The sequence below is a fragment of the Rhipicephalus microplus genome, chromosome 6 (assembly GCF_043290135.1).
Source record: "Rhipicephalus microplus isolate Deutch F79 chromosome 6, USDA_Rmic, whole genome shotgun sequence".
In the NCBI taxonomy this organism is placed as follows: domain Eukaryota; kingdom Metazoa; phylum Arthropoda; class Arachnida; order Ixodida; family Ixodidae; genus Rhipicephalus; species Rhipicephalus microplus.
In genome coordinates, this window is record NC_134705.1 from 168,110,336 (window position 1) to 168,136,081 (window position 25,746).

At 43.2% G+C, this 25,746-nt stretch overlaps 1 protein-coding gene and 1 long non-coding RNA gene across 6 annotated transcripts in view; both read left to right on the forward strand.

Annotated features, from left to right (window-relative positions):
* Window positions 1-3,402, forward strand: part of LOC119185965 (amblin) — a 35,940-nt gene extending 32,538 nt beyond the window's left edge. For all 4 annotated transcript variants that reach the window (XM_075865587.1, XM_075865586.1, XM_075865585.1 and 1 more), the window contains exons 3-4: window positions 424-603; window positions 3,027-3,402. In XM_075865587.1, the coding sequence (XP_075721702.1) occupies window positions 424-603; window positions 3,027-3,355 (509 nt within the window). In that variant the 3' untranslated portion in view covers window positions 3,356-3,402. The remainder of the gene's footprint in view (window positions 1-423; window positions 604-3,026) is intronic.
* Window positions 3,403-6,556: 3,154 nt separating this feature from the next.
* Window positions 6,557-18,589, forward strand: LOC119167921 (uncharacterized). 2 transcript variants are annotated; one of them, XR_012884024.1, is made up of 5 exons: window positions 6,557-6,835; window positions 7,615-7,750; window positions 9,611-9,793; window positions 13,793-13,975; window positions 18,409-18,589. It is a non-coding gene; the product is annotated as an uncharacterized LOC119167921 (long non-coding RNA). The 2 variants fall into 2 exon arrangements; XR_005109351.2 differs by lacking the exon at window positions 7,615-7,750 and having other exon boundaries at window positions 6,566-6,835.
* Window positions 18,590-25,746: the final 7,157 nt, after the last annotated feature.

Below are 25,746 nucleotides of genomic sequence, written 5' to 3' on the forward strand. Positions count from 1 at the left end.
TGCACACTTCCTCATGGCCTCTACCATTTTTCCCCTCTATCGAGATGCTACCATCGCAGCCGGGGTCGAATCCGTGGCCTTCGGGTCAGTAGCTGAACATCCTAGCTACTGATTCAACGAGGCGACCCACGTATGCATAAGTTTGACATTTACTTAAATAGGTGTGGTATGGCTGAAGCCGAAGCAACTGTGCATTCGGTGAGGCACGCAAGACCAAACTTGTCTCTCCGTACGTACTACAATATCCCCCGTTATGATAGAAAGCATTGCAGAACAACTGGTAGAATACGGCAATGAATGATGGTTAGTTTTTCAGTGAAGATTTCAGTACGCGTTTTACTGTTTGCCATCACCACATTTCAATTTGAATGCTATGAATTCTGCGCATAGGCGTCAAATATTCTTGGTATGATTTTATTTCAGTGACATCTCAACCCGAACTCTCCTGCAGCGCTAAACCGAACCCGGGTAATTGCAAAGCCTACCGCCCGATGTGGTATTTCGATGCTGAAGTGGGCTACTGTCGCGGCTTCGTCTACGGCGGCTGTGGCGGAAACAGAAACACCTACCCGAATTGCCTGGCTTGCATGAGCCGGTGCACAAGTAAGCTTCCTCTAACGCTAAGAAAAAAATTTACCCCAGGTTGATGTTTGTTGTAGCATTCCTATAAAACCAGAAGTGCATTATATTGCTCATAGAAATCACATACAGTATGCGAACCACAAGGAATCTCTAAATGGAGCGATTGGTCGACAAATAGACGCCAGAGTCGACTCAGGCCGACTCAAACTCAATCCAAGCTACAAGTTCAAGTTTAAGTGAGCCCGGTTGAGTAATATTTTGGTAAGCTGAAGTCCTACTCAATCCAGATAAGGTAAATTGGACTGAATCTCGTTAAAAATAAGTCTTAGGCACAAGTTTCATTTCTTGATTAAATCTGCCTTAGCTGTACATATCTTAGCGACCTAAGGCCCTGCCTGCCAAGCGTCTGCCTTGCTATCATCATTAAATCGGCTGAAGTATATATTTATGTCTACTAACGCAAACTTCGATGAACTAGCATTTGTAATAATGACTTATTAGAGTTATAGTGGCGAGTTATAGGGAGCGAGAATTACACTCCTCCACAAAATCTTTGATGGGAATTTATAAAAAAATCTCGTGTGCGATCTCTTTCCATCCAAAAAGTGACAGTTTTATCGCAAAGGTGAAGCAATGAATGGGACGGCAACATATTGTATTGTTATACGAAGTCAGGCTGGCAGCTCACTCTTTTAGATATGATCTCGCGGAACTTTCACGTTGACTGATGGACAAGGCGGAAAGGCAAATATTGTATTTCATGACAACTACAGGGATTTTACGTCATTTCACTCCACGTTTTTGCAGTTGACATACACGCTACGAAACAAAATGCACATGAGTGAAAATGAGATTTTATTGTGAAGAAGGTGTATTCTTTAAGGCGTTGTTGTGGTGGAATAGCCTCTCATTATGAAAGACATTGATATCTTCAAAATATTTTGCCACATGTTAGCGGGATGTCATAAAATATACACGACGTAGACATAGCGTGAAACTAATGCAAAGATTGACGAAGCAAGCATTGTTCTGAGAATCCAATGTTTACATTCCGGCCATTGCAGTGCCAATAAGCTTTTCTGTCTTTTCTACGAGCTCATAAGGCACCATTCACGGCAAAACCTTGTGACATCTTGCCTCTATGTGAAAGCCCATGAACGTATGCGAATAGTGCGACATTGTTAGCCTAATTGTAAACTAGGGTACAGGCCGGGAAGCAGATAGTTTTCGTCGTTTGAGTAGCTGAGCTTAGTGGGTGATCCAGTTGGAACTAGGAAAGCAGGTTTATTTAGGTGAGCTGCTAGTTACCGAAAGCAGACCGCGATTTCATGGTGGAAAGACTTAGCCTGTGTCTATAGGTAATTGTCAGCAACGCTTCCATCAAAAAGGCCGGAAACAGGATATCACGAGTGGTTATTTGAAATTCCGCCAAAAAGACCAGCACATATTTTGCAGCTTGACATAAGAACAAAATTTAAAAAAATACCAAATGACACTATGATAAGCATTGGAAAAGCTAAATGCACGCCAGAGACATCATAGTTGACGATATACGCAAGCGATAACGGGATTTCAGATCAGCTGAATTAGTTCGTAAAATGCTTTGACCTGAATATTGTTCTGTCTGCTCATGCAACAGCTTGTGCCGCAACGCGTACAAAGAAGACATGGTAGTTGCAATAGAATGTGCGCTCCATGAATCACTGCACTCGTTTTGTACCATGTGTATGTGATGTATACCATTTCTACTTAACTAGACGCAAAAGATATAATGGCCAAACTGCTGCCTGCCTTGACAAGAGCCTATGCCTGCATGGAGTAATAAAGAGCCCGTCCACTTCATATTTCTAATTTCTTTACCAACATTATAATTGTAAACCTTTGCTAAGTACCACGCGTGTCGGCTTCAGGTACGTGGATCAAAGATCACTTGATATCATGTAGATCTCCTCATTAAAAATCAGCAATATTTTTGCCTTTCTACCTCATTTATGAAGCTCTGTGATAATGAAATCGGCCTCGACAAAAAATGTGAAAAATGTATGTTATAGGAGGATATGCGCGTAGTCAGACTATTGTCATACATTCATTTCTGCGCAAATAAACCGACAGCTTGGCACCTGTCGTGCATCGCTTGCGTGTCGTACAACCGTCTTCCTGCGCTCTTTTTCCTATGACTATCAACAAACCAGTCCAGTTTTGTATGTGATTAAAGCCTACTGTTCACAATCATTGAAATGTGACTCACTCTTCGCATTTCATCCAGAAGTATTTACTGCGTTGTTGTAAGGCAGGTGTTTGTTTCAATCTCTGAATTCTCGAAGAACCTAGTATCCTGCAATACGTATCCCGTGTTTGCTAAACGTCCTGTTTTAATTATCTCCTTTTAGTATAAACTACGTCATATATATGTTTATATTAAACCAACCTGCTTTCTATCGCAGATTACAATCCCTATCTGATGTGCCGGTACCTTGAGTATGAGTTCTTCAAAAAGTTCATCGCGGGCAAGCTCATAGTTCCTCCACCACAAGTCCCCACTGGGGCAACCACACAGTTCCCACCAGCACCACCGAGGACAACGATGGCACAGCCAATGTCGCCAACAATGGTGGCACAACCGACGTCAGTGAACACGGAAGCACAACCAACACTTGTCACACAGCCGGCACCAGAGAATGGGAACGCACCGGTGTGGAGAGCTGCTGAGCCATCTGGCGTAAGGTCAGCCCTGCGCGTTGAAGACGCGCTTTTTGTCAAGGGTTCCAGATAGCAAGATTGTTTTTAAAAGATTGAAATAAATATTAGCGTGCCAAGAAACCTTTGAAGGCAAGTAACCTTCTCAGTGCTTTTAGTTGTCCATGAGTGCAACAAAGGTTTATAATCTCAAGGCAATGTGACAGTAGCGTAAAAAATACTGTCACCCGGTCATCAAATGAACTGTACGTTCTGGAAGGGCTTTTGCATACCAGCAGCCGCCAAGGCACTGCGACAGGAAAGGTGAGATTTTTTGTGTAGACATTCTGAACATCAATAGATCATGTTTAAAAGCTAGGGTGTGTAAACACAAACAGGGAATTCCAGTTACCACGTATAGCCGATTACAACTGCATAGACACACAACAGTGGAAAAGAAGGAAGGCATGAAATCTTATCTGTGGTTGCCCGTGCGATAGAAGAACCTATCAATCCACCACGCCTTGGGGTCTACGCGAAAGATAACTATTGACGCACTTGATTCGTTCTTCACGTAGGTAAGTCGGTAGCCGGCTTGTGCATGCACTACTACTATTATCGATATGCAACGCGTTAATCATTAGACGCACTTCATTCTTGTGTCAGTTGAGAATGGCACATTCATCGAATTTAAGCTTGCCCTTAGCTTTCCTTATTATAATACAAAACAGAATAGAACTGCTGCACAAAACTGGAACTGATAAATGGGAAAAGGTGAGCACACGTCGAAATGTTTCACCGTTATAAGCGGTTGTTCATCCGCGTAACAATGTGCTTTGTTGGTGGACCGCAGTATCTCAGGCACCTGGTTATGAGGAAATGTCCTCATCGGTGCTTCATTTGCAGCAAAATGTATAGATGCAAAAGGTAGAACTTGGGCCGCCAAATACATCTTCTAGCAGTGTGAACCTATCGTGATCCGTCATTCCAATGTTGGTGTAGAAATTATGTGATGTACGTGATGCCTAATGTAAATACACATCAGCCAAACAAGCCGTGTGTCCTGTTAGAGAAATGTGTGGCTGATTTTTTAAGAGGTCACGACAAATTAAACATCAGTCATGTTCTTCCCTCGCAGGACGTGTTGTTAGTTCCATTTGTTCGCACCTGTGGAGTTTACTGGCACACAACGTAAGCAGCGAAGAAGGCGCAATGCATTTGGATACTTCACCTGTTTAAAATCAACTCTTCATATATGCCTTTACGAACTCTACATTATAACTTCAGATAGTTATTCTCTGCTTGATGTGCGCAGGCATGGAGCAAATAGAGCTATACTATAAGTATACCTTTTTCACATTTTCCCGTATTTCTTATCTGCGTTAAAAAGATGCCATGCATAAACATTTTGAACAAAACAGCTATATACTAGGCCATACAGTGCCGAAAATTCACGGTTGCGTGACACACACAAATATTCAATGCAAACAAAGAAGTGTTACCATATCTTTTATGTATCCCTACTTAGGATGCAAGCAATCACTGGAATCTCTTTTTGTCGCTGTGTGCAGAAAGCTTTGTTGCTGTCAAAAGAAAGTATACGACAAAAGAAGCATACAAGTAAAATTGATCAATGTGGTCATAATCGCACTGTGAGATGAAAAACGGTCCTTTCGTTCAAGCACATACGACATTATAAAGCTTTTTGGTACACTAACTTATGTTTATTCCTATGCGTCTCCCGCAGTAGGCGCATAGAAATAAACATAATTTGTCAAAACTATATCGTGGGATTAGGGACTTAAAGTCATTCTAGTATCGTTTTTCTTCATTCCTGTGCAAGTAGTAGTGCGTTATACGGCAACAATATCAGTAAAAATTAGAGAGTTGAAAGATAACTCCGCCACAGTGTATAGCGATCAAGGAACTCGGCGGCTAGCCGCGGGTCGCGGGATTGAATCCCGGAGGCGGCGGCTGCATTTTTGATACAGGCGTAAATGCTGTATGCCTGTGTGCTCAGATTTGGGAGCACGTTAAAGAGCCCCAAGTGGTCCTGATTTCCGAAGCCCTCCACTACGGTGTTTCTCATAATCATATGGTGGATTTGGGACGTTAAAAATTATATATCAATCAATCAAATCAATCATCAAATACACTTTTATCAGTGAATACATCCATTTCGTGCAATTTTAGTATTGTCAAAGCAGGAAGCACACTTCAGCTTCGCCTCAAGAGTACAAAGCGATATTCTAGGCGGGCGCTATATTCTTTGTTTTCTCGTTAGCTACCAAGCCTGCCTTCGCCCCTCTGAGGACAACGAAACCATGCTGCTGTGAACGCATGTACGCGTAACACTGGTCTTTTTGAAGTCTCACAGAGTGCACGCCTATACTGCAAGTACAGTTGTGAATGGCCTGCTACGCGTCCACCGTACAACTATGTTGTGAATGAGCAAATTATTTATTAATACGCATCCGTGAGGCAGTATGCCCAGTATATCACCCAGGGATTTAAAATAGTTCAGCCTTTACACCACTGCCACGCTGCGCTTTTCACACGGTCTTCCGGATCGAGCCGAGCACGCAATGTACTCTGTACTGAGGAAACCACTCTTGACATTTGCCTCTCCTATTTATTTTCGCACTTTTTATTAGTAATTTTGGTATCCTAATCACTTGGTGTGATGCATAGTCAAATTGTATATCTACAACACAATGTTAAATATGCTAATGAGAGTCCTGTTTTATTCGATGCAACTCCTATACTCGTGAGCTATAATTTGTGGACTCATGCGAAAACAGGCCAAGGTTTGTGGAACAGGTGTGCGGTCTCGTGACTTTATGTAATATATCACACATTTTTGTTTCCACAAAAATATGTCTCAGTCACCAAATTATAATTCTTCATGTTCACTTGTTTATATTCGCTGATAAAACGAACCGGTCTAGCACGCTGCGTCCGTCGCTTGTGAAAGTAATGAGCTGCACCTCGTGGTTTTTAAATAATTTCTATTAAAGCCACTTGAACTGGCTATTGGAATTCTGACGACCTCGTCAGTAATGTCGTCTGATGCTCCCAGGATAATCAGGTGAAGATTTAATAATTAAGTAAAAGGTGAAGCATAAGGATCACCAGTGTAACCGAAAGAAAAGTAAAGGAGCTCCCTGGAATTTCGAGATGGATTAGCTCTACACATTCATACATTGTATAATAGACTTGAAAGGTCCTTGTTTTTGTTCCACATGGTATATATGTCCATGCAGTTTGAGACGGGGAGCACAATAACAGACCTTGAGAAAAGAAAAGAAAGTAACATACGAAGCAACCTATGCATTATCGTGGATTTTAAATATTACTCGTGCAGTCACTTCCCGTCACTGTCAAATAGAGGAGTTTTACTTGAACTTCTCCAAACAACCGTTGAAAAAAGAAGAACTGGCGCAACTTCACAGTCACGAGGCTGCACACGAGCTCAAGCAAAAATAACTCCCGCAAAACTGCACTTACGCAAGTTTCAGCACAGTGGCGGCATTCAAGAAACTAGTTTTCCTGCTCACTTGCAGCATCTACGCAAACGGTACGCAGAGATTCATGCTAAATTTCTCATGGGTGTCTGTAGCGTATGGAGTAAAATAATAATTAGTTTACATTATTTTGTTGTTGGGGTGGAAACGTTTTTGTTAGAAGAACAAGTGATCCAGTTCGGAATACTTATAAGCACACAAAATACTACCTTTATTTTATTACTATTCAAGTAACCGGAGATGGTATGCTTATATATGAGCGGCCTTATACGCTGAAAATTTGCAGTACCAAGTGCAGTACTGGTGCGAACAACACCAACTTCGCAGTGAGTCCCCAAAAAACTGATGTCGTCTCAGACTAGACTAAATGCAGCTAAGCAGTTGCCTTGCATGAATTCTGGAAACTAGCTGCTTAGTTTAACGTGAGCAAAGGTTCAGCCGTAAAATTAGCGTCAGAAACGAGCCTTCTTACAACACGCTTTTGCTGACCATGTCATCTCCCTGCTGTCAAGCCCAATGTCTATTTGCGCTGCCCTGCTCAGGATACTGGCTGCACAGGTTTTTTTTTTGTTTGGTTGGTTTGTTTGTTTTGCTTTGTTTGCAGCTATGTCAGTAACCACCATGAGTAAGCATCAGTCAGCACTGAAATCCGGAGTGATAGGACTTTTTTTTTTGAGGAAGTCCTAACATTCCGGATATCAGTGCTGTCACCCAGTTGCTTTTAAAAAATTACCTCCCAGGCAGGACACATTTTATTTTAGTTTTGTATGTGTTCAAACGCATTGAATCTGAATCCTTGCGAGTACCGCTTGTCTGTTTCGAAATTTTTAAGACGCGACTCAAGGAATCTGGGAAAAATTCTTGAGAAGGCGAAAGCGACGGCCTTCGTCAAATAGCGTGCTCTTGCCTGTGACTCAGCAAAGAGAAAAGAGTACTTGAGAAAGGGAGTGGTGAGGAGTGACCATCGGGTGAGTAATATAGTGGTTTCGCTGGAGTCTCGTGTCCACCCCTTTGCTTTTCAAAGCCTATAGCAGCCCTGATAGCACTTGAGATTTTGCCTAATGAAGTGCATAGATTCGTTTTACTTTACAACCGTGTCCTACCTTTGACTGAGTTATCCATTTTCATTTAAGAGTTAAGCTATTTCAGGCAGCTAATCAGTGTCCTACGTGATTTATCTACTACTAAAATTTCAATTTCAGTAAACCTGCCAAATATTTTATGTACTATGTAGTATATACATTGCAGAATAAAATTGTTTCCGTAACTGCCATTGGGAACGCTCAGTAAACTTGGTCAATGTGCAAATTTGCCCTTAGAGTCCCGTAATAAGTCAATAATTGAATAGTGGATGGTTCCAGATGATAAAGGTCAAGGTTTTCAGGTACTTGTTTACACTGAGGTATGCCCATGCTTCATATAGCTGAAGACCAACGGTAACACAAATTAATGTCGCTAAGTAGTATAGCGGGTCTTGAAACGGGTGTCGTCTGAAAATTTACAATTTACCAGATAACTTCGTATGCCAATATATGCACTCAATACTTGAAATGAGGCCGAATTTTGAAGGAACGTAGAAGCTAAAAGGGAAGAGTAATCAATGTAGAGAAAATATCGCTAATCTCAATGTTTGGACAAGCGCACTCGCCTTCGCCAGATTAGCAACTCGGAGCAGCTGTCAATGTTACAGTCTCAGTTATACACCAATAAATCCAACTCTTCTTGCCGAAACTTCAACTCTAGCTACATGCTATTTTCTGCTATGATCATTGTGCGTATGTAGAGTCACTTATTATTAGAACGGCTTGCATCCTGCTATGAGAAGTATGCAGGTGCAGCCAAACAGTGGCGCTTCGAAACCGAAACGGCAGCCCTCACAACGGCGCTAGGCCAGCTGGACAACCTCCCTTTCACAGGGACCACAACCTTAAGGCTTAGAGTGCCCATAAGACTAACTAGAGGGGCCTCTGGCGCTGCGATCGTTCAGCCAGCATGAGAATAATGAGTAGTGCATGAATTTTTTTAGTCTTAGGTCTTGCGGGCTGTTCACACTTGTGGCTTTGTTTATTACAGTGTTTTAGCTTTGTTTCAAATTTGAAAAAAAAAAGAGCCATTGCGAAATCCGTGACTCTATTTGAATCAGTGAGCCTAATCAGGTCACGACTGGGAAGTGGACCTGCTGAACATTTGTTGACTGTCGTCTCGTGACACAGCAGCTGGAAACCATGCGAAGCCAAACGGAGCCAAAAATACGAACATAGCACAAATCGATCCTTGCATTACCCATCATTCTTATGTTCGCTGAGCGCCATGCGTTGCAGCTCCTATAACCACTAACGCTCGAGTTCAATCTAGGGTATTAATGGGAGACTCTATGTCCTAAGGCACAGCTCTACCCTGCCTTTATTGCTAGCTCCTGTGAGGGCGTCGTTACGGATTCTTCGGGAAAGCGGACGCTGAATGACAAAGTGTGGCCCTTTATATTGCCCATTTGTCATCGAAAAAACAATGTTGCCCACCGGCAACTTTTTCTAGCAAGTCTCATAACCCTACGTTTATCATCTATTTTCTGTTAATATGGAAAATAGGACTAATATTTACATTTCTGCTAATCAAGTTGATTTCGCCGATATCTTGTGTGCACATCTGCCGCATTATGTAAAACTACTATGCAGTCCACTTGAAGGGTTAAAAATAAAAAAAATGACACCAAAAAAAACATATAGTGAATTTCCGAGCTGCCTGTCCCCTTAACAATTTACGCTGTTTTATAAGATGTGTTTCCTTACAGAAGATGTGTAATTGTTTTTCTTGTTTTTTTTTCTAAGACATTGCAGAATGCTCATATAAGTATTGCCTCCTGCGTCCGTCATACGGCAGCTGCAAAGGTCTTGTTAGGAAATGGTACTATGATCCGAAAATACGAAACTGCAAAATGTTTTTTTATTCGGGGTGTGGCGGAAACGACAACAGATTCTCCAAAGAAATGTGGTGTCAGTGGTACTGCCTACGTAAGTATAAGATTATTTTCAAAAGTCGATAATAATATGAGGCATATCTATATTTATTAAATACTTTATTTATATGAAACTTGCCTATATTTATAAACGAATGCAATATATCCCATTTAAAACAGTACGAAAGTAATTGGAACTATAAAGTAAGGTAATTTTTAGCATGTTGATCATTATCACCTATTTCTTTGTGACGTTTTGAGGTACACGTGTTTGCGAAAGTGCTCTGGATACAAAAAAAGGTATTTGTGCAACAACCTAATTTATTTTGCTATGCGCAAAAATTCACGTGAGTATAAGTGAAGATGAAGTTACATTACATTTCCTGTGTATTGTGTCATAATTCATACTCTGCAACACAGTTTCTCATAAGATATGTGAAATCGGGTGGCCGATTTTATACAAGACCAGTTAGAAAATTGCTAATTCAAGGAAGCTTACTCTAATAATTTTTAGCTCTCAATACGCTATTAGTCCTGCAGTTGCAGCAAGTACTTTGCACTTTCATTTAGTGCACTAAAGTGACCGACGACAGATCATCCCACGTAGAGTTTATAGATATACAAAAAACGTTTCAATTAACTAGCTTCCCTAGCTGGTTACACAAAAAAGAAATCATAGATTTAACGTACACTTTGGTACTATACTGCCCTAGGTCACATAGGCCCGAAGGCACTGCGCTGTCTCCTAAACCTTTTCAATAGGTCTTGGCATGTTGGATTGGTGCCTGATGAGTGGACGTGCAGTCACCTGGTGCCTTTGTTGAAGCCCGGAAAGTCTTCATTAGATTTGGCTTCTTACCGGCCTATAACACTAGCAAGCTGCGTCGGCAAGGTCATGGAGAGGATGCTTCTTAGAGGCATGGAATGGAACTTGGAACATTATAACATTTATCCTGATGCTATGGCTGGCTTTCGACGAGGTCGGTCCTCGATTGATAGCGTTATTGACTTGGTGACCTCTGTTCAGCATCAGAAAGCTAAGAAATGGCTCTCGGTAGCTCTGTTCTTAGACGTGAATGGTGCCTATGACAACGTGACCCATGAGGCTGTTTTCAATGCTCTTGAAGCAGCTGAACTTGGAGGTCATGTATTTCGATGGGTAAGAAGCTACCTCACAAAGAGATTCATGTTCGTTCTAACTGAAGATGGGCCTACGAATAAGCATTTCACAAGTCGTGAAGTGCCACAAGGCGGTGTTTTAAATCCAACTCTTTTCAACCTGGTTCTCGTGGGGCGCACCGAAATTCTGCCACCGACGGCCTATATATCTCTCTACGCTGATGATATCTGCATTTGGGCGTCCGGCGTGACACGACCTCAAGTGTGTGCAAGGATACAGAGAGTGGCACCAACGACATCGGCATATCTTCGCCAACAAGGTTTGACTGTCGCCACAGGAAAAAGCACAGTGGTAGCATTTACACGCAAACCGATGTTTTTCTACCCATTGTGCATTGTTGGCAGATAAACCACATATAAGTGCAGTCATAGATTCTTAGGTGTCATCGTAGATCGTGACCTAACGTGGAGCCTGCATGTCACATACCTGAAGAGAAAGCTCATTGGCATTGAGAATGTACTCAAGTTCGTCGCCGGAAAATTATGGGGTCCGTTCGTGCACTCCATGTTGTAGCTTTATACAGCCCTCTTTCTCGGAATTCTCCGGTACAGCGTTCCTGCCCTGTCCAACACGTGCAAGACTAACATCCGTGCACTGCAAAGCGTACAAGCCCAAGCACTTCAGACATGTCTTAGCCTTCCAAGATGCTCATCGACAATGGCAACTATTGTTATCACACAAGAACAGCCAGTCACAACGCATATCATTGTCGAGACGCTGAGAGCGCACATTCGGCATTTATCACAACTACCGTCGCATCATTTAGCGTGTTTGACAGCGCGGAGGCCCCATTCTTCGTTATGCGGTATTTTGACTGAACATCAGGACATATTACCGTCAGGCTTCAAACTAGCGATGCATCCTGCAGCTGAGTTATGGAGTCTCCGTTAACCTGACGTGTGCGTATCAGTTCCTGGAATAGTTAAGTAGGCACGCTTGTCACCGCTAGCCCTGAAGCAATGGACTTTTCGTGTGTTGCACAAAAGGTACTTCGACCGCATACATATTTACACCAATGGCTCCACTAATTCCAACAGCTCTACAGCAGCGGTTGTTCCATCTGAAAATGTGTTGTTTCAATACAAGTTTTCTCAAACCACGACCTCGACAGCAGCAGAGCTCTCAGCGCTTCAGGGGGCAGTAAAATACATCCTTCGGCGGCAACCTAACCATTGGGCCATTTTTGCGACTCGAGGTCAGCCTTACAGACACTACGGTTTGTTATGCAGCAAGGGTTACACGAACAATCAGTATATCAGATAAGGCACGACTACCACGAAGCGCTCAAGAAAGCTCACAATATTGTATTTTAAGTGGTTGCCGAGTCATTGCGGAATCGTCGGCAATGACCGCGCGGATGAAGCTGCTTGATAGGCTCATGACCAAGACCAGCGCACGCCCATACCACTTTTGAGAACGGACGCTGCAATGCTACTACAATCACTTGCTCGCCGTACAACTTCCCTACAATGAAATACGCCGGGTTTCTCCAACACGCACCTGTTTTCGATCGACACAAACTTTCAACTTCGTTTGCCATCCGGGCTTCTACGATGCGCTGAAACTTTACTGTGTCGCATGAGGTTGGGCGTGGCGTTTACGAATGCGTACTCTCGTCTCCTTGGAATGGCGAGCACTTCGGCATGCAACATCTGCGCCTGTGAGAAAACGCTTGAGCACAATTTATGCCATTGCCCAGCATACCAGTCTGAACAACGTATTATGGAAGCCAAGCTCTGTCGGCTGGATTCACGGCCGCTTACAAAAGAGAAGATCCTGGTACCTTGACCAACGGCTTTTCATAAGCACAAAGCCACGAAAGCCCTCTTGTGCTTTTTAAGGACCACCAGACTCCACGACCACTAGTGTAAGAACAGTGTGACACCGTGCTGTGTAGTCTCGAGCTGACTATTCATCCTTCCCTTTCTTACTCCTCTTCTTTTCTATCTCTTTCCGTTCTATTATTCTCCTTTTCCCCCACCCCTAGTGTAGGGTAGCCAACCGAGCCAAGCTTGGTTAACCTCTCTGCATTTTCTCCCTATTTATCTCTCTCTCTCTCTCTCTTGGTACTCATCTGTGCTGTTCAGTTCCTCTAAAAACCTAAAAAATATACAATACTACCAGTGGTGCCGTTTGTTATCAAAATGTTCAATTACTGTCTTCTTTAGTACGTCGGCAGTGCCATACTGCAGCAAAAAGAAACAAAAGCTGTAGTACGTATCTGTTGCAAATATTCACAATATGATGACATTAATATGCCCCAAATGTGTCTATGTGACTGTTTGAATAACAATTGAGCTAACGAGTACGGTAAGAAAGTGTTATGCTTATGCGTCTCTCACTGACCGAAGCGGTTGCTTGAGAATCACACAGCGTGGTTGAGCGTGCAGCGTGGTCTAATGATTGCGGTAAAGGCTTGCTCTCTGTTTACTTGGAAGTAACAAACGGGTGATTTGCTGCATTTGAATAGACGATGTAAGCACACTAGAGACCACAAAAAAACTTCACAGAGAAATTAGCTCTTCAATTGAAATAATTGAGCCTTCGTAACAAATATCTGGCAGTACACGTTTTTTTTATTTAATAGCTGAAGATACGTAGCACATGCCATCTCGCCACGAGCGTGTATTGGCAGCACACGACCTATGACGAACAAATCTCTATACAACGAAGTATTATATCTACGACTCAGCACATGAGAGCGCACCTTTACGTTTGGTGTGACTCGAAGTACGCCAGTATATAGGGATAAAGCAACCTTGCGAAGGAACTTCGGGCACAAGTGCATGACGCTCTTAACCGACAAAAAATATTGTGAGGAAAAACAAGGTATATGTATATAAATTTGATATGTTCTTTTTTTTCATTCCCTAGCGAGAAACAAAATGAGGAAAAGCGTTTGTAGCCGAAGAAAGTACGGAGAAAAATGCTATGGCCGTAAAGGGCGATGGTACTTTGATAAGTATACCAATACTTGCCGCAAATTCCGAGATGGATACTGCGGATTAGTACCGAACAGTTTCGAGACCTGTTTCCAATGCATGAACAGATGTAGTGGTAAGTATGCACCATCGGTAATTGTGTTAAATACATAATGAATAAAACACTCATCTTTTAGAGCGTAGCTGTCGAGATTTCCAATATGTCGCACGGCGTCACTTGAATATGATAAATATCGTGAGGCGGAATGCACTATACCTTCGTACTTTTCTACAACTTCATTCTCTTCTTCATATTCACTTCAATGCCGGAGCACAAGCGCCGATTTGTCTTGTGTAGAATGAAATGACCTTGATGGGTGAGAAAACGAGTAAAGTGAGAGAGCAATAAATAAAGAGAAAGAGAAAACGAGAAACAGTAGAAAAAAGACGAAAGAGCAACAAAACAAAGCTTGGCAGAATGAACACGGAAAGAAAGGGAGGAAAGTAAATATGAAAATAAAAAAACACGATGTAAAGAGATCGAGAAAAGCATACCAATAGCAAAAAGAAAAAAAAACACATGAGAACAGAAAGAACAAGCATATCCACGTGAAGAATAGTTAAGTTTAGTCAAAGGTCAGAAAAAAATAGGTAGTAGGGCGCACAAGTACTGTCTTTCGAGTGAGGACTCCTGCACCGTTACACTCGTGGAGTAATTTGAATTGACAAGAGAGTGACCGTGAATTGAAGAAAAGAAGGTAAAGGACAAAAACAACATGAGATGATAAAAATGATAAAATGAACTATGTGGCCTTCCCTGCGGTGGTATATTAGTGGTAGTCAGCTGCTGACCCGCATGTCGCGGGATCAAATCCCAGCTTTGGCTGCTGCATTTTAGATGGAGGCGAAAATGCTGTACGCCCGTGTGCTCAGATTTGGGTGCACGTTAAGTTTGTGGAGCGCTGTACTAGGACGTCTCTTGTAGTATTGTGGTGGTTTTTGTACGTTAATTCCCACATATCAATCAATGAAAAGATCAATGTGGCGGTAGAGAAGTAAAAGTGGAAATAATGCAACAGATGAGGTGAGATTGAAGACGTGGCAAGAACGTGTACAGAACAGTACAGAAAGGTGTGAGAAAGGAAGTCAGGTTCTGAACCCTCTGCCCGTAGATTCTCCAAGTTTTTTTATTAATACGCGTGATTTATACACAGTGAGCTAAGGCGCAATGAAAATTTTTGGCAGATCCCACGTATACATTGGAAATTGATGTTATGGGAAGCTTGTGGATTGAAGGTGAATGTGTTTAATTTTTTATTGAGGGATACGTTACGAAGTGGTGCTAAATACATGTACAAATCTATGCATAAACATGCTTTAAACAGCCGCGTATATTTTGTAATAGCAGTTATTGATAGTTGCGTAACAATGCCAAGAACAACATGAATAATACCAACACCCGAAGCGGTAAACTCATATGAAGCACTGTTCGCGCTGGTACGCGTTTGTGTGGTAGCCATCAACACTGCTACACAAGTCCACTTCAGCGAATGGCGCCTACCTAGAATTTACGTTAGCCTAAAATGACGGCTCTATCATAGGAGCACATATGTAATGTTTAAAACATCGGATAGTGAGTACTGCAGCCGCAATCGACGTTACACAAACACTAGGGTCTATTTGACAATTATATCTAAAGCCTGGCGTATCTCTGTGGCAGAATACTTGATTGCCACCCAGAGTTCTAGGGTTCTATTCCTGCTGGGACACACACATTTATTGTTTGCATTCGTCTGGCCAACGTTGCCTAAGGCAGCTTTTTCTCAACGCTCAAGTGATGAAGTTTAGGCGTCAACCAAACCACGTGTACAATGTGTTTTTCGTGCACTTGTCACGTGGTTAAATGAACTCAAGATCAAAGTTACCATGTGTGTCCTCGTCGTTCTTGAGTAGATATAAAGTGTCTAAAACCTGTGGCAAATACCCGCATACCAGTGGCACAGACCCGACCCCTGGTGTGTGCCACAGTTTTTTAATAGTGTTTCACGGCATACGCGACGAGATTTGGAATTAATTTATGCCATAATGTCATAACCACCGGTGGACATAACCACCACGAACGTGGTGGTTATGACATAAATAAATTCTAAATCTCGTCGCGTACGCCGATAAGATGGTTTGACGAATACGACGTCGTATTCGTCAAAGCATCTTACCCTCCCATACTAATTCTTGACGCACCTCCGTTTGAGGGGGCGATCACGAAAGCACCCAGACGTAGAGACAGACAGACAGACAGACAGACAGACAGACAGACAGACAGACAGACAGACAGACAGACAGACAGACAGACAGACAGACAGACAGATAGATAGATAGATAGATAGATAGATAGATAGATAGATAGATAGATAGATAGATAGATAGATAGATAGATAGATAGATAGATAGATAGATAGATAGATAGATAGATAGATAGATAGATAGATAGATAGATAGATAGATAGATAGATAGATAGATAGATAGATAGATAGATAGATACGGGCGCCAAAAGTGCTTGCTTCACGCAAAGAAATGCTTCACATTTAAAAGGCATGCGTTTACCCAATGCTGTGAACTCTGAGTGTGTACTTTCAACGTGGGGCTTACTTCGATACTGGAATACTGAATGTAAAGAAGCTAGTGAAAAATTCAAATTCCTAAAGTGGCAGCTTAGATTGCTTTTTTTAAATGCGAAGCATTTCTCATGAAAAACATTAAAATAGTGACGTGCGTCTCACGTACCAACATAACTACATGCCACGCTCATGATGCCCTCGTGGCCGTTTCGCTAGTGTCACCACATTTGGTATTACAGTACGTGAATGGGCGACGAAGACATGTGACTGGTGCAGACATGATACAGTCAAGGCACCAATACATTTTGACGTGATGCGGTGCGCGTGCTTGCCGACATTCATTTCGTCGCAAAAGGATCAAAATGTGGGCCAGTTGGTAATTCATTTTCTTCGTTCAGCGAACTAGGAGCGCAGAGAAAACACAAAGGACGAAGCGAGGAACCACACAACACGAGCGCTCACGCCGGCGTTGCAGTGCCAGGCACCGGTCCTGCCATATACTACGAGGTGCGCGCCACGCTGCGTTGCTTTGACGCATGCGCGTTTCAGCGTATCCGGCGTCCCTCCATGAGGAAAAGAGGGAGACGCAGTGTTGTCAGGGTAACGCAATGGCGTAGTGTAATGTTACTCTATGGCATCGGTACGAAATGCAGGATGTCGCATTTCGCGCCGGTTGCCGTCGGGCCGCGCCGACGGACGCTGGTCACGCCAGTCGCGCCTTGCGTCAGACTGTAGAGTGCTCGCGTTTTGCTAACGCAGCGTCGCTGTGCCCAGCGTGTGCGCGCGTCAACGCTACATTGGAATTAATTGGGCCCTCCATGATGCGCTCGCGGCCGTTTTGCTTTAGCTCTACATATACCAAATTTGGCGTTACGTGACGTCAATGGATAACGAAATATATGACTGGTGCAAACATGATAATCCTGACATGCGTGTCACGTAAGAACATGACAACATACTACGCTCATAGCGTGCTCGCGCCCGTTTCGCTAGCTCCACATATGCTAAATTTGGCATCACATGACGTGAATAGATGACGAAGGTAAACGACACTTCCAAACATTATAATCATGACACAGAAATCATGAACGGCATCATTTACTTGCACCTTGTAAAGTTTGCCGATTTTATAGTGACATATCTGTTCTGTTCTGTTCTGTTTTAACTGTTTTGCTGTGGAGAGGTTGAGGTGCCTATTGCCTCGGCTACTCCATATCACAAAGTTCTGCAGCAAAAAATAAAATAATACAGAACGGTACCCAAAAATTAACAATACAAAAAACATAATAGCACACTGAAACCAGTTTAAATATCATGCCAATACACAGTTTTCTTCACGCAGTTCACACACATAAACTTTTTACACGCACACCTTACTAACCTAATGTCAATATATACATGACCACATTTTATATAATACCCATCTCTAGCTGTCAGTGACATATCAACATTTCTCAATCTTGCTTCGCATATCATCGATTTCCAGTGTACGTGCGATCTGCCCATTTTTTTATATATTCGGAGCTTCAATTTGATGCGCGTATATCTCTCGATAACTTCATTGAAGCTTACAGCTGCATGCAAGAGCACGCCAATTTTCTGCCCTTTTTATGCTCATCTTCATAGATTGCGATCATTTTCCATTTTCCGCGGAAACCAGCGCGTTCATGAAGCAGTAGCCACTTTTAGTGAGCAAGCGAGATATATCAAGATGACTTACAGCACCCGGATACAACGGGGGTTGATTTACACTGTATATTAGCTATGTGTAACGCTTGACATTTTACGCGAATATTGTAGTTGCAAAACACCAATGCACATGTAGTGCTTCTGTTCAAGACATGCTCTTAAAGGATACAAAAATATCACTTGCAATGTTTTTTTTTTCTGATATGAAACACACCAACTCTCATTTTTGAAAACCTCATATTGGTTTGCTTTCTACTTCAGATGGTGATCCAAATACTGCCTGCCATGGGCAACCAGCAAAAAAAGGGCAATCAGCAAAAACTTTGACAACACCTTCTAACAACACTTCGGCGGCGTCTTCCAAACCCAGCGCCCCCTTTTTTCGCCAGAGCCATGAAAGACTGACCCAGTGATAAATTAAATTTTGAGCAGTTGGTCCCAGCTTTCTGTTGATCTAATCCGAAATTCTAAAACTTTTTGCGGCTGCTTTTTTGGTTGGCATGGGTGGTGTGAATGGCGATGTAACGAAGGAATCTCACACGTGTTTTTCAGTGTCATTGTAATAGGCAGACACGTTTCTTATTGACAGGTAATCGATTACTACCAAACCTTTTTTACAATGCTTACAAGAAGTGAGAAATGTAACGAGACCTGCGGATGGCTTCACGATTAGTGGCATCCCATGATGACGCGGTGCTAGCATTAGTGGTAAACTGCCGAAGATCGCAAGCAAATACACATATATTTTCGCAGTCCTTCATGGGCCATTTTCTGAGATGGTACACGCCTTCAATGAATTCCTTTCTTTCCCAGCCTGGTGGCATCAGTTTTATTATTGATTTTATTCATTCGCTTTCAGGCTCAGAAACACGTCTGCAGAGAGGTAAATATTGCGTTCATAGCGGTGATATTACTCAAATAATATCTGCAAAACAAGCTTCAGCATGATGATATAAGGAATTGTTCAAGATTCAGTGAAGATGGCTCGTTAAAAGGTCTTCAGTAAAACTGACAATAACTTATTAACCACGCATACACTTCTGCTTTGCGGAAAGAGTTTTGGTACATCTTTTAGTGTATATTGTATCATTTTATAGGTTTCAGATTTAGGATCAAAACTATGAGACATTGAATGAATGGATACCGCTGCTTGAACGTCATGCATTTTACATAACATGTCTATTAGCGTGCAATTCGCAAGCGCTGAATACAAAAAGACTATGAAGTTTGGTGCGTTGGTAATCCGTAACTTTATTGGTAATCCATTAAGTTGTTTAAACACCCATGGAGAAAAGACCGCATTTTTAAGGTTACGCTTATTCGGACTTTGCCTTTCTTGGTCTTCGAAAGTGAACTTTGACTCGATGGTACGGACATTCCTAACCTTGATTCTTCCATGTTACGGGGTGATAATGGTAATAATTTTTCACATGGGACATCACTAATGTTTTTCTCTCGCGTTATTTTTTGGCAATCTTGGTACCGGCCTTAGTTATTTTTTGCAGTTTTATACCAGCTCCTGTAATAAAAATAGCTATGACCACAATATTTACATTGATGACTGCATAGAATTCAGTTATATAAAAACCAGCTATTTGTGCACGAACAAGACTCAGCTGTAAAAATTATCCCGTATATTCCTTTCTTGTATTGTTCAGGCACTGTCCTTCAGTGCGCAGCTGCAGAAACTCTATTTTAAAATGTTCTTTGTGTCTCAAAATATTTTACCAGCCTTAAACAATCATTGTGAAAGAACATGCGATGTTTCCAAAGAACTTAAGCATGAGCAAGACCTCTGACATGGTTGACCATGGAGTGACAGCCCCATGCATTCATTGTCCACTTAGAAAGCAGTTGCGGATAAAGTACAGTTTACGTCTCATTACGCATGCGTAGCTTAGGGCAAATAAAGCTATTTTTCACGGATATACGGCAGAAGTGCCACTAATGATGCACGGTTTCTTGTTAGCAAAGTTGTTTGAAAATGTAGCCACAAACGTATGCAGTTACAGCTTGTCCAAAAAGTAAACGTTTCTGACTTTTGGGGATTCAGGGCAAATATCGAATCATGAAGACTACAAATTTATTCTGGCTCGTCACTTGTGTGGCACGTCTGCAAGGTACGTTGTATATTTTTTTGCAAAGCGCGATATCTGAATGGTAAGAAAACCTTTATTCGAAACTGCGCATTGCCTTTGACAAGTGTGAATAGAGCAACTGCTGGGACAGTTTTTAGTTCTTGAGCCTTATAAGCCTAAAAGCTAAACACATGCTCACACTAGCAACTAACTACGCTCGCGCGACGAAGTTATTCGCAAACAGACTGGTCTCAACTGATCGCCGACAGTAGGTTTGGCCTCGACTCGGCCGCTTTGGCTGAGTAACTCGCCGCTAGGTTTTAGTGTCATGGGACACTAGCCACGAAACTTTGAATTAATCACGCAAGTGGTCACGCGATCGGTACTTATCGATAGGTGAAATGAGCGTTAAATGTCACGAAAACACCGGCAAGTAGAATGAAAGAATTTAACATCAGACTTTCCGGCTTCTCAATTTTACTTCTTTTATGAACCTTTTTAGTGTCCAAAGAAAAACTATCCCGTCATTTAGCCGTACTCCTATCTCTCAAATGGGACGCTTTTTTGAAAGGATGGAACATGTGAGGAAATAAGCTGGGGTCCGAAAAGTTACGTTTTTTTTTCATTCGAGCAGATTGACGGTGAGTGCCGCTTTCGACTGAAGCCCACATCTCGATAACAGGTTACCCACTTTGTGATCTTTCTATATTTTTGCCTTTTCTATACGAATACAAGTATTGTGCTTTATCGCTATCATTTTTGTACATATTAGCGTTTAGTTCAAATCATATTTAGGCCTACCCACTTGCAGCACTGATTGTTTTTAGCATAAAATTTTTTTACCAGTTTGCCTGTGCAATCACTAGTATACAAAAATATAACGCATTACTTTCAAACACGAGTGTTCACTCTGATATTTTTCACTTGTTTTCTCTGTTATCTAATGAAAATACATTGACAACACATTATTTTGTATATCCGAAAGAGACGTCTCCACCTCAATTTGCGAAAATGAGAAAGGTATTAGAAACGAACGACCGAGGCTTAAGTGCTATTCGTAGCTGCAATCAGGTCTAGTTAGGAGTCCTATTTATAGGTGTAGGATAAATATGACTGCTTGATATTATTTGCTACAAATAAGATTGCTATCTTTATGCGAATGTTGTGGTTCAATATTTAGGACAACCATACGTTGTTCACCTGTGTAATCTTGGCACTAAGAATTAATCATACGACTTGTCTTTATGCATCAATGAATTCAAAATCTAAAGTAAAAACCTAACACTACACTATCTAAAACTTCAGCGTTTGAAACAAAAAATCCAAGTTATTGCATGGAACCACGTGCCACTGGAGCCTGTCGGAAATACGTCGTGGCTTGGTACTTCGACTATACGAAAAGATACTGCAAAATATTCCTCTATGGCGGCTGTGGTGGAAATAAGAACAAGTTTTCCTCGGAAATAAATTGCCAGCAGGTGTGCCTCCGTAAGTACGCATTCTGTATTCATATCAGATATACATTTCTTGATTTTAACATTCTATACTAACCGACAAACTTGCCTGAGCGACACTGATTGTGATTTGCTATCCGCGCGCACACACACAGTTACATTTTGCTGTTTTAACTGCAATACTCCCCAACATTTCTATCTCCTCTAAGCCCCATTTTCCCCAGTGTACATACAACCAAATGTTTCTGTGGACATCTTCTCATCCCAAGTTCTTAGTTATTTTTTAGATGCGATGCATTTCTTAGCGAACTTCAGTGACTTTGAGCGTATCTATCTATCTATCTATCTATCTATCTATCTATCTATCTATCTATCTATCTATCTATCTATCTATCTATCTATCTATCTATCTATATATCTATCTATCTTTCTATCTATCTATCTTTCTATCTATCTATCTCTCTATCTATCTATCTATTTATCTATCTATCTACCTATCTATCTACCTATCTATCTATCTATCTATCTATCTATCTATCTATCTAGCTAGCTAGCTAGCTAGCTAGCTAGCTATCCGCCTACAACTTTTAGCTCTCCTGGTCGTTTGGATCGATACCAAACTTGGTATGATATAACTTGGCTGTATCACAAACATAACTGTCCAGTCATATTGTTACGTAAAAATGACACAAAATGTGTTTATTTAAAATCTATAATCAAAATGATGCGTATGGCGTCGACAAAGATCGAAGCAGCACGCACAACCGACAGACCACTTCCTCGTTGTCGTCTTCTGACAGCTGATACGTCAGCTACGTAGCATTACCCCCCCCGGCGCTAAAAGCACCGTCTCGGTGCACATTAACTACGGCCTTCAGTAGGCAAGTGGTAAGGTTTTAGCCTGCTGACGTGCACAACATCACTGGGTGTGGTTGCAGGCAGCCTTGTGGTCTCAGATGCAGGAATGATCTCATAGGTGACGTCGGTTACCTGGCGGATGATACGGTAAGGACCCATGTAGCAACACAATAACTTCTCTGATAAGCCAACTTGATGAACTGGGCCCCACAGGAGAACCAGAGAACCGGGTGAGAAGTGAACGTCAGCTAGCAGGCTGTCGTAGATGGCTTTCTGGGTGGCTTGCGAAGCCGAAAGTCTAGAGCAGGCGATTTGACATGCGTGGTCGGCACGAGCAATAGCGTCGCGTGCATATTCGGTTGACGGCGTTGTAGTGGTTGGAAGTAAGGTATCGAGTGGTAACGTCGGATCACGGCCATAAAGCAAATAAAAGGGTGAATAACCAGTGGTGTCGTGGCGCGAGGAATTGTACGCGAAGGTCACGTAAGGTAGCGCCAGGTCCCAGTCTTGGTGGTCGGAGGACACATACATCGCGAGCATGTCCGTTAGGGTCCGATTTAGCCGTTCGGTAAGGCCATTTGTTTGGGGATGGTAGGAAGTGGTCAGCTTGTGGTGCGTTGAGGGAGAGCACAGAAGATTGTCGATCACACGGGACAAAAATGCGCGGCCACGATCTGTGAGTAATGGGCGAGGAGCGCCATGCTGTAGGATGACGTCGTGGAGCAAAAAGTCCGCAACGTCAGTAGCGGTGCTGGTGGGGAGCGCTGGAGTGATGGCATACCTAGTCGCGTAGTCTATAGCAACAGCGACCCACTTGTTGCCCGATTTTGACTCGGCAAAAGGACCGAGAAGATCTATACCAACACGGAAGAAAGGTTCGGTTGGGATGGAGGTCGGTTGAAGAAGTCCAGCCGGGGGCGCAGTAGGTCGCTTCCACGTTGGCATTTATCGCAGGAGGACACGTAACGGCGAACGGACCGGGCGAGACCACGCCAAAAAAGCGGCGACGCACGCGGTCGTACGTCCGAGATACACCCAGATGACCAGCAGTTGGTTCATCGTGAAGCTCGTGCAGCACGGCTGAACGCAAATTTTTCGGCACGACAAGAAGGAGCTCAGGGCCATCTGGCTGGAGGCTACGATGGTACAGCGCGCCATTCAGGAGGACGTACATGCGAATTGACGTGTCGTTCGGAGCAGATTCGAGATGGTCAATAGGTTGTCACAAAGAAGCATCACGACGTTGTTCATCACCAATCTGAAGAAACTGGGACATTGACATGACGCTGAGGCTATGCTCGACGTCTGGTTCGTCGGACTGATCAACAGGGTAGCGGTATAAGCAATCAGCGTCCAGATGGAGACGTCCAGACTTATAAGCAAGCGCGTAGGAATACTCCTGTAGGGGCGATGCCCAACGACCAAGTCGTCCAGTGGGGTCCTTCAGAGAAGAAAGCCAACACAGCGCGTGATGATCTGTGATAACACGGAAAGGGCGGCTATACAAGTAAGGACGGAATTTCGAAACCGCCCAAACAAGAGCGAGACATTCCCGTTCTGTTATAGAATAATTGCGTTCCGACTTGAGAAGCAGACGGCTCGCGTACGCGTTTACACGGTCGTTGCCCCGCTGAATTCACGCCAAAACTGCACCAACTCCGTGACCACTCGTGTCTGTTCGCACTTCTGTGGGAGCATCGGGGTCGAAATGTGCAAAAATAGGAGGTGTCGTTAGAGCGGTGATGAGAGAAGGCGTCAGCTTGAGGAGGGCCCCAAGAAAATGGGACGTCTTGTTTGAGAAGGTCGGTGAGTGGCCGTGCGAGTGCCGCAAAGTTTTTCACGAACCGGCGAAAGTAGGAGCAGAGGCCCATAAAGCTGCGAATATCATGGACAGAGCGTGGGACTGGGAAGTTTGTTACAGCGCGTACTTTCGCCGGGTCTGGCCGTACGCCGGCAGCGTCAACAAGGTGACCCAATACGGTAATCTGACGAAGACCGAAGTGGCACTTAGAGGAATTGAGCTGCAAGCCGGCCCGTCGAAATATTGATAGAATGGTCGAAAGGCGTTCAAGGTGGGTTGCAAAGGTAGGTGAGAAAATGATCACGTCGTCCAGGTAACACAAACATGTCGACCATTTAAATCTTTGTAGGAGCGTGTCCATCATTCTCTCGAATGTCGCTGGAGCGTTGCAGAGCCCAAATGGCATGACCTTGAATTGGTAAAGACGGTCAGGGGTAACGAAGGCGGTCTTTTTTCCGTCCATGTCATCTACAGCAATTTGTCAGTAGCCAGATCGGAGGTCGAGAGATGAAAAGAAGGTGGCGCCACGGAGGCAATCAAGGGCATCGTCAATGCGTGGTAGAGGGCACACGTCTTTTTTGGTAATTTTGTTGAGGTGGCGATAATCAACGCAGAAACGCCATGAGCCGTCTTTCTTTTTAACTAATACCACGGGAGATGCCCAAGGGCTCGTTGATGGTTCGCTTAGGTTTTTCGTAAGCATTTTGGCCACTTCTTTCTGAATCACTTCTCGCTCAGACGCTGACACGTGGTACGGCCGACGGTGAATGGGTGCAAAGTCACCAGTGTTGATTCGGTGAGTGACAATTTTAGTCTGGCCCAAGGGACGATCGTCGGTGTCGAAAATGTCACTGTATGAGGCCAAAACTTGGCAGAGAACGTCGGCCTGGTGAGGCGACAGCTCCGATCCAAACATGTTTCGAAACATACCGTCGTCTGAGCTGGGTGACCGTGAGACTGCGCTTCGATGAAGAGCAGATACAGCGACAACACTGACATCGTCCTCTGTTATGGCAGTTAGCTGGGCTAGAGACAACTGGCAGGGCAAAACTTGAGTGGTGAAACCAAAGTTGAGGAGCGGAAGTAACACACAGTTATCCGCTATGGTCGCGATGGTATAGGGCACAGTAACACTGCGCGTCAGCCGAGCGTCAGTAGTTGGCGTAACGATATAATCACCGTCAGGAACGGGAGGGGTCGATGACAAAGACACGTACGTGACGGCTCGAGGTGGCAGGCGAACGAAAGTGGTTGGGCTCAAGCGGCTGGTGCGCTTTGCAGAGTAGTTGGGAAAGATTGGTAGATCAAGGCTGAGGGTACCAGACGAACAATCAATTAAGGCCGAGTGTGCCGAAGGGAAATCAAGGCCAAGTATGAGGTCATGAGGGCAGCAGGCTAGCACGGTAAA